The sequence below is a fragment of the Salvelinus fontinalis genome, chromosome 1 (assembly GCF_029448725.1).
Source record: "Salvelinus fontinalis isolate EN_2023a chromosome 1, ASM2944872v1, whole genome shotgun sequence".
Taxonomy (NCBI): Eukaryota; Metazoa; Chordata; class Actinopteri; order Salmoniformes; family Salmonidae; genus Salvelinus; species Salvelinus fontinalis.
The window spans coordinates 61919969-61939089 of NC_074665.1; the positions used below are offsets into that span (position 1 = coordinate 61919969).

At 41.5% G+C, this 19121-nt stretch overlaps 1 protein-coding gene across 21 annotated transcripts in view; it reads right to left on the reverse strand.

The window, feature by feature from the left end:
• Positions 1 to 19121, reverse strand: part of kcnma1a (potassium large conductance calcium-activated channel, subfamily M, alpha member 1a) — a 306999-nt gene that overhangs the window by 48969 nt on the left and 238909 nt on the right. For 9 of the 21 annotated variants that reach the window (XM_055928724.1, XM_055928733.1, XM_055928766.1 and 6 more), the window contains one exon: positions 3000 to 3077. The exons of 9 other annotated variants lie outside the window; for them this stretch is intronic. In XM_055928724.1, coding sequence (XP_055784699.1) covers positions 3000 to 3077 — 78 coding nt within the window. Of the gene's footprint in view, positions 1 to 2999; positions 3078 to 3599; positions 3633 to 13287; positions 13462 to 18998; positions 19008 to 19121 lie in introns of all 21 variants that reach the window. 3 more of the 21 variants (XM_055928857.1, XM_055928867.1, XM_055928885.1) reach the window with 3 other exon arrangements.

The window sequence follows — 19121 nt, forward strand, 5'->3', positions numbered from 1 at the left end:
AAGAAAATGCCATTCTCTGACATTTCCACTTCGCAAATGTGGACATCCTGAATAGCTAATATCAGAAGAAAGCGCGTTCCACTTTACAAATGCATCTCTCTCTAGTCTAATCCAATTTGTGAAAATATCACAGAATAAAATATTTCCCTTCATTGGCTTATTGTTCTATATTAGTGGATACATCAAGGCTCATATATCTGGGCCTAGCCAGTTTCATGTCCTTCGCCTTGTGGTAGATCAGTTCTGTTAAAACGAGTGTGATTTAAGCACAACAACAAAACGGAGATAATCAACAATGAAACAACATGTTCTGCACTGCAGCCATGGGGATCACAGCTTGTGTGTGACTGTTACTGTACCAATGACATTACGGTACATTGAAAACTAAACTGCTATCTACACAACAGTCTCTCTGAGATTGATACAGCAGACTGTTGTTGGCTCAATGTTCAGGGAGCAATTTCCCTATCACCGCATCACTTAAATATAATAACAATTAAATCAAAACTATGCAAACTTCTCAGGGCATTTATAAAAATGCAATAAAACAGTAACGGATTGTATACATTTCTATATTTGCAGGTGGACTAATGACTACGTGTTCTATCACAACGCCAGGTACCAATAACCCTACAAGCACATCCACTATTCCTACTACATAGCAGCCACACACACACAGCACTGGGTGTTGCATTAGTGAGCGTATGAGAGCTGCCTTCATGCAAAGCAGCAGCAGTGGTGGTGGTGGGATTTACAACTAGCAGCAGCATCTAGCAGCAGCTCAGTGAAACCTGCATGCAGGCAGGCGACGGACGCAGGGTGACAGTACAGGGTGTTAGGGACTGACAGGGACTGATGCATCCTGCTAAGGGGGTCAACCTACAGGCCCTGCTGCTGTGGCCGTGCAGAGATGCGTTACTGGGGTGGTAACAGTATTTCACTGGCAGGCTGCGGGCCCGGTTCAGCCTGCTCTGTTCGGCCAGGGCCCTGCCCGCCGTGTCCCCCCTGCCGGGGCCTGAGATACTGAGGCGGAACCCCCCATGGGGCCCAAAACCCAGCCCCACCCCTGGAGGAAGCAGGCTTCCTTTACGGTTATTAACGAGGGGTACGGCGGTGACCTCTCCCTGGGGGACCTGGTGGAGGGAGGGGCGAGGCAGTGCTTGGGGGCGCATGGCATTAGAGGTGATGGTGGAGGGCGGTGAGGTGCAGTTGGCAATTTTTATCGATCGGTTTTGTAAAGATGATCTAACTTCATCCTTCACTGTCAAACAATGGAGAATAAACAGAGTGAAAACGATAAGCTGGGGAGAATGAGGTTCCTAGATAAATAGAATGGCAATGGTAGTTACTTTACAATTTATCTTGTGCCGTGAAATATCAAATTGAATGCAGCTTGTGTGTTAAAAAAATCTAGATGTTATTATATTCAGCAGATATATACATTTTAGGATGCATGTTATGGATTACATTTCTGCTTATTTTTTTAAACATGTACAGTAAACATGCTAATACGCAGATACAAAATAAATCATTATTAAAACAATCTTCTATAAATTATTAATAATTTCCCCTGCATGTGAATGAATCACTAAATATTTTAAGGGGAAAAAGTTAATGTGAATTTCATTGTTGGACCATTTATTTCCCCCTTGAAGATGACTTGAGAAGGGACTGTATGTGTGCCATGAAAGCAGCCATCATTTTCTCGGTAATTGACGATGACACCTCGGTTTTACTTAGCACCACTTAGGCACTTGGCATACGCTTAAAATAAAATGTTCAATATGACATTTGCTTTGCCATTCCTAATAAACATGAATTAATTAAAAGCTTTTTCTGCTTTTTTCTCCCTCTCTTTCCATTTTACTACACAGCGTGTTAGAACAAAGCAGTAACACAGGCTGTCTGGAAATAGTCAGGCCAAATTACTTTCCAAACCCCTCTATAGGCAAATGTAGAGGACGTATGCCCATAATACTCGTCCAGTATTGGTAGATGGAAATTCACATTTTAAAACCACAGTGAAATGATTTCTATTAGAATTTGTCTCGGAACACACAAAGAAGAGAGGAAAAGAAAAGAATGGAGAGGTACAAAAAGTAAAACAAAAAAAGGAAGGAGAAAAAGAGGAAAAGAGGAGGAAAAGAGGATAAGAAAGGGAGGTAAACCAAATAGCTGGTCTTCAAAGCGGAGGAGCGCAGGGGAAGTGTTCTCTTGTCCTCCTGCTGGTTAGTCGGTTGGTACAGTAGGTTGTTAGGTTGTTGTATGTGTCGTGGTCTTGGCCCCCCCCCAGGGCGCTAAACAGAGGTTTATCCCAGCCGTCAGCTGCCTCCTTGATTTACAGCGCGCCACCGATAGCTCCTGGATTCATCTGGCCCTTGTCAAACACGCGCAGCATTAGAGCACATTCACACACCCTGGCAGGTCCACTGTTCACTCAGAACAGCCCAGACGGCAACTGTCCCTACCAGAAGTGCTAATCACAAGACGGGGCGATCACGCATGCAAGCCCCCATCAGGGTCCTATGCAAATCACAGATAGGAAAAGACAGCAGGGAGAATACTGTTGAAGATATTATTGTTCGTTTATTGTATCTGAGCTAAGCTTGATGTGTGTATTAATATTAGGGTTACCGGTGCTGGATAGTACATTGGTATCATAGTATTCTGGGGTATTTTTTGCTATGTAACATTATGGATTATTATGGTTTGTATTACTAGCATTTTTGTATTATTAATATTATTTTATAATATTGTTAGCATTATTATTATCATTACAGCTATTTTTGTTATGGTATCATACAGTACTTCTGTTATGATAAACACAGAAAGCAGTGTATACAGTAAGCATCTGAAATGGTTATTAAACTGTAGGATAAAAAAGCAGAAAAAATAATGTTATAACAAACAAACAGCATGGAACATTCACATTATCTATATGAAACAGGACAGAAATTAGTACATTTGGTCAATACTATACTTTATACTGAGAGATTTACCTAAATTGCAATCTGCTTTGAACCGAACGCCAGTCTCTTTTTGACTTCCCGTTATCCCTGGTGTTGTAGCGCCCTCTGCTGCAAGACGCAGCACAATACAAACACAACTGTATTGGTCTGAACACAACGTCATCAAGAACAAGAGCATGATCTTAAATCAATTATTACAAATATACTGTATGTTCAGTATATATAAAGGACATATGTTATACAGTTAGGGAGGCATCTGTTTTGTACTGAATTAGCTAGGTCAATTAGTGAGAATATAGTGAAGTTATCTATGCATTTCTGATGTAAGAAGTAAGGGGGGCTTATAAAATGACAGACATGAGATTCATTTACACATCATCACTGTGGACAAACTCTGTTATTATTGTCAAGGAACACTACATCAATTCACATCATGTACAGCAGAGACTTTAAGATGGTAGCTTTGCGTTCTAGAACTAAAGGGGAGAACAAAAACCAAAACAAAGCATTGTATTAATACTTGGGGGGGTGATATGGCGAGGGGACTACAGTATTATAGGTACTAAACACGAGGAGGGGTTTGGGTGGTCGCAGAAGCAAGGATGGGGAGGGACAGAGAAACACACTTACGTGATCTGACATATCCATTATACTTATATTTGGCTGAGGAGAAGTGCAAGAGACAAATGACAGGTTACATGGAGGAAGAGTGGTGATGATCATGATGAGAGTGACAGACAGACAGAGACAGACAGAAAAGACAAACAGAACTGAGAAACAGACATCCCAGACAGACATCATAGACAGACATGCCAGACAGACATCATAGACAGACATCATAGACAGACATCGCAGACAGACATCACAGACAAAAATCAGACAGACATCACAGACAGACATCATAGACAGACAGATGTCAGAAAGACATCATAGACAGACATCATAGACAGACATCATAGACAGACATCATAGACAGACATCATAGACAGACAGATATCAGACAGACATCACAGACGGACATCATAGACAGATATCAGACAGACATCACAGACAGACATCATAGACAGACATCACAGACAGACAGACATCACAGAAAATAGAGATCAAATGATTTAAGATGGATGTAAAATGAAGTAAAAAGAAAATGGTTAGACAACAATGAATCAGAACTACTTTAAAACACATTGGTGATGGCGCAAAATATGAGCTGAATGGAGAGAATAGTGCAGAATGGTAAAAGAGGAGGCGATGAATGGGGTGAAGGAGGTGAATGAGAGAGATGGACTGTATTGCCACAGAGAGAGTGAGGTGAAACAGGGGAGGGGATAAAGTTGTGCTTCTGGAAATTGAAACAAAACTGTGGCACTGTGGGATGTTATCAAAATCCTGTTTTGTGGTTCGGAATCATTTTCAGACGAGCTGAATTGAACTCCCCACTCCTAAAGTAGCTCAGCAATGTGCTGAAGTTTCTCCCCTTACATTGAATCTACTCCAATATTTTTTTATTTTTTGTTATCATGGAGCTGTCGAGAGGGTTTTTAAAGAGTATTCAATTAAAAAGTGATCCGGGGAGAGTGGAGAGCGAACGAACAACACACAGAACGGACGGATGAGCCCAGACTACAGACTGAACAGAACACACACCAAACCCAAACAGAAAGACAGTCACACACACATCTACCCTCTCCCATACCTCCCAATAACACACACACTGAGGGAGGGACAAAGAAACACACACACCACGGTCTGCACAATCGAGAGCATCCTGTTGGGCTGTATCATCGCCTGGTACGGCAACTGCTCCGCCCACAACCGCAAGGCTCTCCAGAGGGTAGTGAGATCTGCACAACGCCTCACCGGGGGCAAACTACCTGCCCTCCAGGACACCTACACCACCCGATGTCACAGGAAGACCATAAAGATCATCAAGGACAACAACCACCCGAGCCACTGCCTGTTCACCCCGCTATCATCCAGAAGGCGACGTCAGTACAGGTGCATCAAAGCAGGGACCGAGAGACTGAAAAACAGCTTCTATTTCAAGGCCATCAGACTGTTAAACAGCCCCCACTAACATTGAGTGGCTGCTGCCAACATACTGACTCAACTCCAGCCACTTTAACAATGTAAAAATTGATGAAAAAAATGTATCACTAGCCACTTTAAACAATGCCACTTCATATAATGTTTACATACCCTACATTACTCATCTCATATGTATATACTGTACTCTATACCATCTACTGCATCTTGCCATCTTGATGTAATACACGTATCACTAGCCACTTTAAACAATGCCACTTTTATATGTTTACAAACCCAACATTACTCATCTCATATGTATATACTGTACTCTATACCATCTACTGCATCTTGCCTATGCCGTTCTGTACCATCACTCATTCATATATTTTTTATGTACATATTCTTCATCCCTTTACACTTGTGTGTATAAGGTAGTTGTTGTGAAATTGTTAGGTTAGATTACTCGTTGGTTATTACTGCATTGTCGGAACTAGAAGCACAAGCATTTCGCTACACTCGCATTAACATCTGCTAACCATGTGTATGTGACAAATAAAATTTGATTTGGACAGTAGCACCCCTAACCCACCATAGTTACTAAGTGATTCTAAGTTAGCCGTTTCAGAGTATTTCACAGTTCAGAGGAATAAATCTTAGAGGAAGAAGTGGACATAGTTATTTGTATGAAGGAAACAAGGGAGGGCTCTGGTCAAAAGTAATGCACAATATATAGCAAATAGGGTGCTATTTGGGATGGAGTCAAAGGGAGAATCTCCTTTTCATACTCCTCGTATCCTCTCTCCTCGTATCCTTCTCATAACACATTGGATGAGAAAGACAGAGGTCCCTCTAGTCGGATCTTCTCCTCCAATGGGTTTTGAGAAGGAGGCGCGGAGAGAGGACACAAGGAGTATGCAATGGAGATTCACCCATAGACTGAGCTAGCTAGCCTAGCCCTCCCTGCTCTGTCTTCAACAGTAAAGGTCACAATGAAGGCCCAGGGCTGCCTTGTGACACACACCCTCAAACAGGGACCCTCGCTGGCCCTGGCATCTGTCGCTATCGATCTACCTGCGTCCGCAGAGGCGGCAGGCTAACTGGCTAGCGTCTGAGGGGTAGAGCGACGGAGGAGCGTGGAGGGCCGCGGAGGGGAGAGGGGGGAACCAAACTTGCCTGGTGGACAGGACCTGTCAGGGCAGGTTTCGGTGATGGACCAGCAGAGCCAGGGAAATAAAAATGCTAACATAATTTCCACGTCAGGCTGGATAAGGATCGCCTGCCGCTGAGACACACACACATATACCCATCTCCCTCTAAGTCAGACACAGACTAGCCACAGCCTTATGTCTCTGGTTCACAGTAGACAGCCCAAGCCCCAACCCTCTGGCTCCAGGCCCAAACCGCTTCTCCTGTCCCCAACCCTGCCCAGCAACCCCAACCCCAGCCCCAGACTTCAGCCTAAACCTCTTCTCCTGACCCTAACCCTACCGTAACCAAGCATCCCCAGCCGCCAGACCGGAATCTTTGCCCCAGATGGTCCCCAGAAGTTGAGACAAACAACACCCTGAGAGACCAAAAACAGCGTGTCCCAAAGATGACTACACCTGCACAAGGTTTACTTCCTTGCTGAATCACTGCTCTTACTTAGGAAGAAGCGCCCCCACTTTAGACTTAGACACGGCTATGTCTTCTATTAGCCCGTCCATGTATATTTCAATTGGCAACTCTGCATAATGTGTGGTCTAAATGTAAAGTGCCTAGCAGATTCACTATTCAAGAAGAAACCAGTTGAAAATCAATTTCAGATGTGAATGAAATCATCATGGTCAGAGACATTTTATCCACTCTGAAAGAGAAAAACATGGAAAAAGACAGAGGAATTCCAGCAATAGTGATCTCTAACTCACTTTGTTCAGCGAAAAATACGTTTTGTTCAGAGTTAAAGGGGAAATCTGTAATTGAAATTACAAAGGGATTCCCAGCCCCAGTTTCGGTAAAAAACTTAGGGATGGGGCTGGAGAAATGTAACAACTCTCAAATTCATAGACATGGATGCAAGGACTGACCATCCATGATATCAAAATTATTGTATTAACAATATGCAGATATCGCAACACCATTTCCTGGTTGCTAAAATTCCAATAGTTTGCCTAATTTCAATTCATGTGACAACACAAGCAATTGCAGAGAATCATTGTACTATCTAAACCACCTGGAAATATATTTTCAATAACCAAATATATTGTATTTTCAGCTGTTTGAAGCTGGTGTACAAAATACAAAGTAAAATACCTTAAGAACGGGAAGCATAGCGCACATAGAACAGATATACTGCTTCTTAGGCTTGCTTTCAATGAGAATGTATATGTGATTTTGGTCGAGACACCCAAAACGTTACATATTGCAGCTTTAAGACTTTAAGACTAGTGTTTGTTTACATTTTCTTTGTTTATAAATATTGGAGTAAAACAAGCTTATATTTTTGGTTCTGATGGGGGCACAACAGTTGAACTAAGCTCATGAGGCATTATAAATTATATTCTTAAAAATTCAATGAGTGCATATCATTAATTTATACATTGAGTGTACGCCTTCCTTAAGAACGTCTTCCTAATATTGAGTTGCACCTCTCCCCTTTTGCCCTCAGAATAGCCTCAATTCGTCGGAGCATCGACTCCACAAGGTGCTGAAACCGTTCCACAGGGATGCTGGCCCATGTTGACGCCAATGCTTCCACGGTTGTGTCAAGTTGGCTGGATGTCCTTTGGGTGGTGGACTATTCTTGATACACACAGGAAACTGTTGAGCGTGAAAAACATCAGTGTTGCAGTTCTTGACACTAACCATGGTGCCTGGCACCTACTACCATTCCCCATTCAAAGGCACTTAAATCTTTTGTCTTGCTCATTTACCCTCTGAATGGCACACATACACAATCCATGTCTCACTTGTTAAAAATCTTTCTTTAACCTGTCTCCTCCTCTTCATCTACACTGATTGAAGACGATTTAACAAGTGACATCAATAAGAGATCATAGCTTTCACCTGCATTCACCTGGTCAGTCTATGTCATGGAAAGGTGTTTATAATGTTTTATACACTCAGTGTAAGTCCAAAAATGTATGTAGTAACTGCAGATTTCCCCTTTTAAGCAGCAATCAGCGGTTGAAACAACGGCCCAACACCGTTTTTGTAAAAAGCTGAGGGATGGGGCTGGAGAATGTAACCATTCTGAAATTCATAGAAAGAGCTATGGATGCAAGGACTGACCATTGGCTGAGGGAAATTGATGATACAAATATTGTGGGAGATGTTTTGTTAGACTTCTGTGCGGCTTTTGACGTTATCGATCATAGTCTGCAGATGGAAAAAATAATGTGTTATGGCTTTACACCCCCTGCTATATTATGGATAAAGAGTTAGCTGTCCAACAGAACACAGAGGGTGTTCTTTAATGGAAGCCTCTCCAACATAATCCAGGTAGAATCAGGAATTCCCCAGGGAAGCTGTGTAGGCCCCTTTTTTCAATCTTTACCAATGACATGCCATTGTATGTGGATGACTCAACAATATACACGTCGGTTACTACAGCGAGTGAAATCACTGCAACCCTTAAAAAGCTGCAGTTAGTTTCATAATGGGTGGCAAGGAATAGGTTAGTCCTAAATATTTCAAAAACTAAAAGCATTGTATTTGGTAAAAATCATTCACTAAACCCTAACCCTCAACTAAATCTTGTAATAAATAATGTGGAAAGCAAGTTGAGGTGACTAAACTGCTTGGAGCAACCCTGGTTTGTAAACTGTCATTGTCAAAACATATTGATACAACAGTAGCTAAGATGGGGAGAAGTCTGTCCATAATGAAGAGCTGCTCTGCCTTTTGCAACAATGTCAACAAGGCAGGTCCTACAGGCTCTAGTTTTGTCGCACCTGGACTACTGTTCAGTCGTGTGGTCAGGTGCCACAAATAGGGACCTCTGAAAAGTACAATTGGCTCAGAACAGGGCAGCACAGCTGGCCCTTAAATGTACACGGACAGATAACATTAATAATATGCATGTAAATCTCTCATGGCTCAAAGTAGAGGAGAGATTGACTTCATCACTACTTGTTTTTGTAAGAAGTATTGACAAGCTGAATGCACAGAGTCTGTTTAAACTACTAGCACACACCCATGCAAACCCCACAAGATATGCCACCAGAGGTTTCTTCACAATCGCCAAGTGAACAGACTATGGTAGGAGCACAGAACTACATAGAGCCATGGCTACATGGAACTCTATTCCACATCAGGTAACTGATGCAAGCAGTAGAATCAGATTTAAAAAAAAACAGATAAAAAGACACCTTATGGAACAGCGGGGACTGTGAAGAGACACCCATACACATGATAAGACATGCACTCTACACACAGATAATGTGATAGTAGAATAGTGGCCTGAGGGAACGCAGTTAATGTGTTGTGAAACGTGTCATGAAATGTCATGTAATATTTTAAATCTTGCTGGACTACAGGAAGAGAAGCGGCTGCCTTGGCTAATGGGGATCCTAAATAAATACAAATACTAAATACCATACATGATATCAACATTATAGTTTTAACAAACATGTTGAGGCAAAATGGTGTTTGTTTACATTGTTTACAAACGTAGTAAAACAAGGTTATATTTTGGGTTCTGCTGGGGTAGGACAGTTGAACAAAGCTCATGGGGCATTGATACGCTTTATTCTTCAAGAATCAATGGGTAAATATCATCCATTTATAAGTCCAAAAATGGATGTAGCAACTGCTGATTGCCCCTTTAAAGAGAACAAGAAAGATTTAGTCTTCCATGAAATCCTACGAGGGGCTGAGGGAGGAGAGAGACCAGTAACTACACTAATAGTCAGTAATTGGTGCAGAGGGAGAGTAGTGGCCCACCAACCTACAAGAGGCAAAACCAAACTCATCATCAGCCGGTTGACACTAATCTAGTCTGAGCTCACTCGCAGATGGTGGGAGAATGCTGAGGTGGAAATCATATGGGGCTGATTTCTCCCTTTTCCCCTCTATCCAATCACTGCTATTTCCCCTTCCCTCTATCTAATCACTGCCATCTCTCTTTTCCCTCTATCCAATCACTGCTATTTCCCCTTCCCTCTATCTAATCACTGCCATCTCTCTTTTCCCTCTATCCAATCACTGCTATTTCCCCTTCCCTCTATCTAATCACTGCCATCTCTCTTTTCCCTCTATCCAATCACTGCTATTTCCCCTTCCCTCTATCTAATCACTGCCATCTCTCTTTTCCCTCTATCCAATCACTGCTATTTCCCTTTACCACTGTCATCTCCCTTTCCCCTCGCTCCTCTGCCTGGGTCTTCTGATAGGTCCAGAGAGCCCTAGTGTCACGAATCCCAGCGAAGATGGTGCCTCTTCCTGTTCGGGCGGCGCTCGGCGGTCGTCGTCACCGGCCTACTAGCTGCCATCGATTCTATTATTTTTTATTTCTGTTAGTTTGGGCTGATTGGGTGCACCTGTTTTGAGTTTAGTTTTGTGGGTAGGCTATTTAAGGGCAGTAAGCCCGCTGGCTTTTGTGCGGGCTTGTTTTTCTGTTATTTGGTGTTGGATTGTATTGTGGATTTATTATTTTTACTGGACAGTTTAGTCCTGTGTTTTGGACTCGTATTTTCATGCGCCCGTGTGTTTAGGGCATGATCGTTTTTCCCTGTCTACTGGAAAATAAATCCACGTTCTTGAATCCCTGCTCTCTGCGCTTGACTCCTCCACCCAGTACTCCTAGCAGCTCTGACACCTAGAGGAGCAACAGAGGGCTTGTTCCCCATGCTTTTGAATGCAGCGCTAACTTGTTCAATCTGTTTCCACTAGCATTGCTACAAGCTACAAAAATGCTAGCCAGGAGATTCTGGATGATGCTAAATAACCAGCAAACAAAACAAAAAAATGGTTTGGATGAAACACTGTTGCAAATAATGTACAACTTTTTGTTTTATCTATCCCTTTCAGGAAAGAACAAAACATGATCTTCTGGGTTCCTGATTACTGAGGGAGAGGACAAAGTAATCTGATGGGACAAAGATCAAGTCTGGGAAAACAGAGAGGGAGTTATTTATTTTAATCCTGTGGAGTAGCTCGCTACTTAATTACAAGTGAATCCATATATGTTGGCTGGTTGTGGCTGGATGAGTATCATGGCTGAGGGTCACGATCCGAACTGGGTATAACTCAACACTCATCATATTCATTGTTTTCTTATTGGAAGATTAACCGCTTTCCTAGGATGAAAAGAGATACACAACTGTCAACAACTACAGACCACAACACTCTGACAGTCATATTATCACATAGGGATCATGTAATAAGCCACGGTGAGAACGTTCAAGAGACACGTTGTGTAAAGCATGAATCATAGTCCACAGACGCTGTAGTCCGGGGTCCCACTGTGACATAGCTACATGACCTCTGAGACCATGGGGGACACAGCCCAAACGTGCACCTCTCCACAATTCCAAACCAACACGGCTCCGGTACGCGTCCTCTATTCATTTGAATGTGTTGACAGTTGGAGAAACTGCTTGAGCTGCGCTGAGAATTCGAAAAGTATGAAAGCCAACAGTCCAATATTCTAGAACACTGTTGTGTGTATACGTACATGTTTTGGATTATGATAAACACTTAAGTCTGGCAATGAGGCTGTAAACACTGACATCATCATGCACAACAGGGTGTGGCCACAAGGGAGCGTGTGATATTGTGAAGAGCCAATAAATCACCCTTTGCTAAGCCCAACCCCTCTGGTTACGGTTGCTACCTCGCTCCTAATTGTCCCGGGAAGTCCAATTCCAAATTCAAAGAGAAAACACCTCACAATGATCTCAAACTGTGTTTTTAATACACAATGAAATTAAACACTGACCACCCCATGCTAATCGAAAGACTTTTGGGAATGTTATGGTGGACTGTTGCTTCACAGGAACCTGGTACAATTAAGTTTGAACTGTGGCTAGCCACCGGATGGCTCTGAATGCACCGTCAGCATGCAGTCAAAGCTACTAACTAATTTTGGAGCTAAGTAGTGCGGATGTTGACAGCAGTGAGTTTTATTAATAATATAGCTAACTGAGCAAGTTAACATACATTTGGAGAATACAAGTTATATTAACTGGCTAGTTAGCTAACTAACATTAGCAACATTTTCAATGTTGGTCAATGAGCGCTAGCAAGCTAACCAGCTAGCAAACAATGCAACAAAAGTATAATTTTGGATTCGTAGAAATACTCCATCAACAGGCACTGCATTTCAGGAATCACAGTCCCAATTACCCCTGGTGTACTGTTCAATTATTTAGCCATTTAAACAACTTGTTTTTTTATGAAAACCCTCCGCTTTTGCCATTGCCCTCATTGGCTTCCATTCTATTGAAATGAGAGCTTGTCCATGCGTTGGACTCAAGCTTGGTTAGTGACTGTTGCTATCCACTGGAGCGCTGCAATGGTTGCCTAAAATTCTGGGATGGGGCTTAGCGAAGGGGGAATTTAATTCTCTGTTGATGTAGGTAGGAGGTCATCCCATTGTGTATAATGATGTCATTTTGTTTAGTAGAGTACCTTTAAGGTGAACCCCATTTGATATGCTACATATCTACATTCTCTACTAATATCGCTCTATGAACATCCCTCGAGCATGGCTCTCGTTCCTGCACAAGTCAGTCCTGTGAGCTTGAAATAAAATGATCAGGAACAGAACAGAAACACAGTTAGCAAGGAGGTTCCCCTAAAAGCATGGGATGCCTTCATAAACAAAGGAAGACAAAACGACAACAAAAATAAATTAAAACTGTCATCGAGATATTGCATACAGTCAGAGATAAAGCATCCCTTCAACATCGTCACATTTTATACATCATATACTGTATTAGAAACAATATAATACACCAAACACCAACTGTCTAATAACACAGTCACCACACGAGTGCTTGACTGATGTAGCATGCGCTAGCCTCAGAGCTAACAGCTACAGTAGAGCAGCACCACAAAGCAACACCACCACCACCACCCAATACAACCCACAGAAATAATAAGAATAAATACTACTCAAATGAATGATACTAATAATAATAATAACAATAAATACATTTAAATAAGCCACAACTATGGAAGCACGCCACGTGGACGACTTTACGTATAAAGCACATACAGTACATACATGTATACCTACACATGAAACACACACACATACAGGGCACACACAACAGACATGTAACAACACATGTTGGGCGGTATAACTTACAGGCACGTAAAGTGGTTGCGCAATCATGAACAGAGACAGAGGAGAGTGGGTAGGCCCTCTGTAGGGTGTCCATGTTACTATGTACACTGCCTGACATGCAAGAGCAGTCTCGCTCTGAACGGCCGCAATCAAAACAACATGCCAGTTTCATTTGTTTGTAGACGGACATCTTGGCTACAGTCATGTTTTGGGATGAGAGGAAGAGGAAAAGCAGCAGGTTAATGGCAAAAGGAGAAACACTCATGTTGGGAAGCCGGAAGGTTCCTTCCATAAAGGAGATAATAAGTGCAAAGCCTTAGATGCTCTAACTAGCTTGAGACCCAACAAAAGACCAGTAATGGGCACCTAAAATGTTAGGGAGCTTCATACAGTGGGGTCCGAAATGATTGAGACTCTTGATAAAGATGAGCAAAAATAACTGTATATAATACTGTACATTTAAATACTGAGCTATATTGTATGCTTAAAACAATAGGGAAAGTATCTTATTTTATACTAATATAATTGCTCAGAGAAAGAGATTGTTAAATAAGTAATATTTTCTCTTAAAGGTAAGAGTCAAAATTATTGACACCCATGTTTTCAATACCTTTCAATACCTCAAGCTTTGATTATTTGAGTCAGCTGTGTAGTGCAACTGTAGGACAAAAACCAAAACGTGCACCCACAAGGGCCCCCAAGACCGGGTTTGGGAACCAGAAACCAGAGACTATTCCTTCATACAGAATCCTTCCAGATCCTTGATATCCTTCATCTGTAATTATGGGCTGCCCTCTTCAATTCAAACGACAGGATTTCAATGGGTTTCATGTCCGGAGACTTGCGATTGCATTTTTTTAAATTTTGTGGCCAATTATGAATTGGCCACAAAATATACATATCTACTTCAATAACCTCATAACCCTGCACATCGACTCGGTACTGGTAACCCTTGCAGATAGCCAAGTTACCGTTATTCTTTATGTATCTAGTATTACTTTTATTATTACGTGTTTTACTTTCTATTACTTCTCTATTTTCCTTCTCTCTTCATTGTTGGGAAGGGCCCGTATGTAAGCATGTCATGGTTAGCCCACACCTGCTGTTTATGAAGCATGTGATGAATAACATTTGATTGATTTGATTTAAGCAGAAAAGAACCCCATAACTACTGTAAAATATGGTGGTGGATCTTTGATGTTATGATGTTATGTTGGTGGATCTTTGATGTTAGATTTTGCTTCCACTGGTCCTGGGGCCCTTGTTAAGATCAACGACATCATGAACTTAACCCAGCACTAGGACAATTTAGCCAAAAACCTGGTTGCCTCTTCCAGCAAGACAGTAACCCCAAGCACACATAAACATTCACAAAGAAATTATTAATTGGCCACAAAATCAAAATTTTCCAATCGCCATCTCAGTCTCCAGACTTGAAACCCATTTGAAAACCTGTGGTTTGAATTGAAGAGGACGGTCCATTAGCACACATGAAGGATATCAAGGATCTGGAAGGATTCTGTACGGAGGAATGGTCTAAGATCCCTCCGTTATCCTCGCAAGGTGAGGTATTGAAAGGTATTAAAAACAGGGGTGTCAATAACTTGTTAAACAAAACCTATTTCTCGGAGCAATTGTATTAGTATAAAAAAATATAATTTCCCTTTTTTGCATACAATATAGACCAGTATCTTAGTTATTTATTTTATACATTAATTTATCAAGGCTGTCAATAATTTTGGACCCCACAGTATACGGCTAGAGTGCCAAACTGCTTTTGGTTCTTTGCAGTGAGAATTGTGTGCAATATATTATCAAGGCCAAAAAATGCATTTTTCAAAGTTATCCTAGTCTTGTTATGATCAATAAAGTTTTGAGCAATTTGAATGTTGTAGTCCAATTTAACTTGTAGTACAGATGGTCTTAGGCTCAAGGGTCAAGCTGTGTCCAAAGGCTGAAAATGCTATAACAGGTATACAGGCCAATATGACAGTGGGGGAGAGGGGGGAAGGGGAGCAGGGGTAGATGGAAGGGGAGTCATTCTGGGGTAGGAGAGTAGCATGGGCAATGTCTTCAGCAGCAAACCTCCTAGAGACACATATTATTCCATTCAGAACAGATCATAACATCCTCTATGCGTCCGGCTAAAGGTGTGGATCACGTACCTGTATCCCTTCATGCAGGTGCAGCAGCCCTGGTCAAGGCATCATCACACTACTCTATTGGCTAGACTGGCCATACCATGCTAGTCTATAATACAAGAGTTTCACTAAACCAGCACTTCCCCAGAGAGGTTTGTGTATGTGTTTGCAAGTTACTGTGGATGTTCATGGAGTACAGATGAACTCTCTTAATTTGACCCTGCTTCTCACAGCAGGAAAACATATTGCATGCAGCAACAGGAAACGTGAATAATTATGTGGATTATAATTAATGGACATTTTTTGTAGGGGTTGATATATTTTTCATTAGGGCAAATCAAGTCTGACATTTTAAAGTGAAAATTAAAAACTTTAGAAGCCATTTTAAACCTTTGCATTTCCTGCTGCACAGATAAATTATCTGCGACAACAGAGTGATCAAATTAAGATGGCAGATCTGTATGTAAAACATTTGAGGTGTGTGTGCGTGTACAGTAGATGTGTCGAGGTCTTAACCCCAGGAGAAGTAGCGGTAGGTAGTGAAAGCCCCTCAGAGCAGCAGTTCTAGATTTCTGTGACTCTGGTTCAGGCAACAAACAACAATCCCTGGTTCCCATTCTCCCTATGCCAGGGTACCAAGTCACTAACTCACTCTAACACCCTCACAGAAACTCTGGCACTCTCTCGGAGAACTATAAGTCTACTTTTACTGTTTTAACCATGTATGGTTAGGAGCCCAAACGAGGTGGCAGGTTTCAGTTTGTGGCCAGAGAGAGAATGGGGAGTGAGGCCTGGCCCCAAACAGGGACTGTGTCCTATAAACAGCATGCATAAGCGCTTTATAAGCATTCATAAGCATGCATAAAGAGATCACAGCGATTAAAGGGGGTGGAGTGTGGTACCTCTTTACAGAGCAGAAACAGTTTTGGAGACGTGACAGACATGCAGTGTGGCTTTCATTTCATGCTGAACTCTGAGTTTTATTCGGAGTTCTTTCTAGGCTGGGCATTCAGTGGAACACAGTACTGTACATGTGGTTGTTGGTTAGCGAGACATGGGAGGGGGAGATGGAGAACACGACATGACAATGTGTTTGACTCAAATGACTTCACACATACCCGTTACCCTGATCTACTACAGTACGGACTACAGTGTCCCTTTTAGGACATTCTTCACCACAAGAGTCCACAAGAGCATGACTGTATGTGTACATTTTGTCAAAGGTGATTGTTAACACACACAGGCTCACACACAACTGTGCTGTCTCTTTTGTTTGTAGTTCTAGAAATAAAAGTATGTTTTCGTATGTCCCATTCAACATTATACCTGACAAAACGTACAAAGATGAAGTCATCGCGAAGCCAGTGTTGAAAATCGATAGTGAGAAGGATGTCCTAAAATGTACACCTGACTAACGGACATTGATCCTCTTAAGATAAAGACAACCCTATTCAGCAAGAACTCGATGAGCAGTGTTGAATTTGAATAGTAAATCAAACTTAGTCATATTATATTAACAGTCATATTATATTAACATATGGATACTTATAGAAAACAACCAAACTAAAACGCCTTTTAAACTCTCCAGTTATTGTACCATGTTGCAAAGCACAAATGGAAATAGAGGAATGCTTAAGACAAAGAACAGTTTTCCCTTGAAATACTCACTTTGTGTTCAGACATCTTCAACCAACCAAACCAAACCATCAAACATTGCACACCATAAAACCAACCTGGACTCAGGGGTAGACGTAGCATAGTAAAAGTAAATTCGATCCACTCCAATTTGTATGATATGTTACGTTTCATATGATAGTTATTCATTTGAAGATGTCCGTCATCCATTTCTTATGATAAGTAACGAATTCCAATTCCAATATGATATGTTCCGAATTGAATTTCATACAATATGTTACGAATTGCAATTTGAACAATAAGTTCCAAATTTGCAAAAAACGTATGACGTTACGAATTCCAATTTGTTGTAGCTAGGCTAAAGGTTAAGGTTAGAGTTAGCTAACATGCTAAGTAGTTACAAAGTAGATAAAAAGTAGTAAGTAGTTGCAAATAAGCTAAAATTATCAAGTTGTGATGAGATTTGAACGCGCTAGGCGCTAGACGTTGGCATTATACGCCCACCCTTCCACACCGACCAACCACCCACTTTTGCCTTAAGTAATCTTTTGTCTTATGTGACCATATCAAACGTAACAAATCACACTAATTCAAATGCCCCGGATTTACTTTTACTATGTTACGCCTAGACTATGAGACCAGGCTGCATAAAACACAGCCAAGGGTTAATCTATGCAATGATGAAACTAACATAAAACAACTTTTCCCTTTAAGAGTTGTATGACAACTACTGTAAAGGTTAAGATACACCTACAGTTAACTACAACCATAGAGATATTACCATTACTAGTACAGTAACTCCATTCAAATCAATGGGTCTGTGATGGTTGGACCGGCGGCCATATTGAGTATACCCATGAGTGTTCCAGTCAAAATGCTTCTTTTTTTTACCGTTCTAGTAATTATATAACAGTCTATGACTGAAACACCCTGTTGCTCATCATATTCTGGCTGAATAGGTTTCTGAGGATATGTGTCAGTTTCCTTCAATAGGCTACATTCAGGACTGTGAGACATGGCCATCTAGTGGCCAAATGGCAGTACAACATTGGCGCTTAAAATAACTGTCTAATGAAGATGTTTTCTTTCACTCAGGTCACTGAGGGCAGTGAGTAAAAATGGGCCTGATGACCATATAGAAATGAAATGCAGTGGGGCTGGGGGCGACAACATTTCAATTCTAAATGTACTGATGAACTATGTGTAATGGTATGACTGGAGCTGGGCAGAGGACTAGAGCACTGGGGGGCGGGGGAGGGACCAGAAGCAGTGAGGGTGGTACGACCAGATTGTTTTGATTGTGTTTAGCAATATTGCTCAATAAGCTGAAATATTTTAAGAACTTCCCACAAGAACACTTTCCGCTTTTCAGAAAATAAAGCAGCATGCAAAATAGCCTCGTAAAAAAAATCACAAAAAAATATTTTTTTAAATCTATGACTAACGTTACCTATATCAATCTGTGGGTTTGATATTTCAGATTGTCACCACATCCATTTACAACTTTCTCAGAGCGTGACATTAGAGGAGGTAAGGAGGACTTAAGGACAGCTGATGACAAAGCTTGGGATTGGGTTTCTAATACAGATCTGTTCAGTTTAACAACCAAATATTGCGGCAAAAATAACTTTTTGAAGTGAGTCGAAGAGAGTTCATGTACTTCTATGATAAAATCACACTCTACTCTGTCATCTGAAATGAACCTGAGGCTGGGCTAGACTATGGGCCTATGAGGAGAAACACTAGACAATCAGATGCTGGTTTGAGTTTGGGTTCTGCTGTATTCCTTCAGGTCTGGTCTGAGGCAGGACAGTGTAAAGATGAGAGGCGAGGAGAGGGATGCAAATGCTACACTGGTAACATGCAACATAGAATACAGTATACTATTGGCTGAGAAAGAGAAAAGACACTTGCACTGCACTCTGGGTAGGAGGGAACCCGTTTTTTTTTACTCACAATAAATCACTATCAGAGAGTGGTTAAAATAAAGAAGTGGTGTTTCCCGGCGGCAGTAGGGGAAGGAAATAACATTAAAAAAATGTCAATGGTCATAAAAACATGGAAAAAATAAGCAACAAT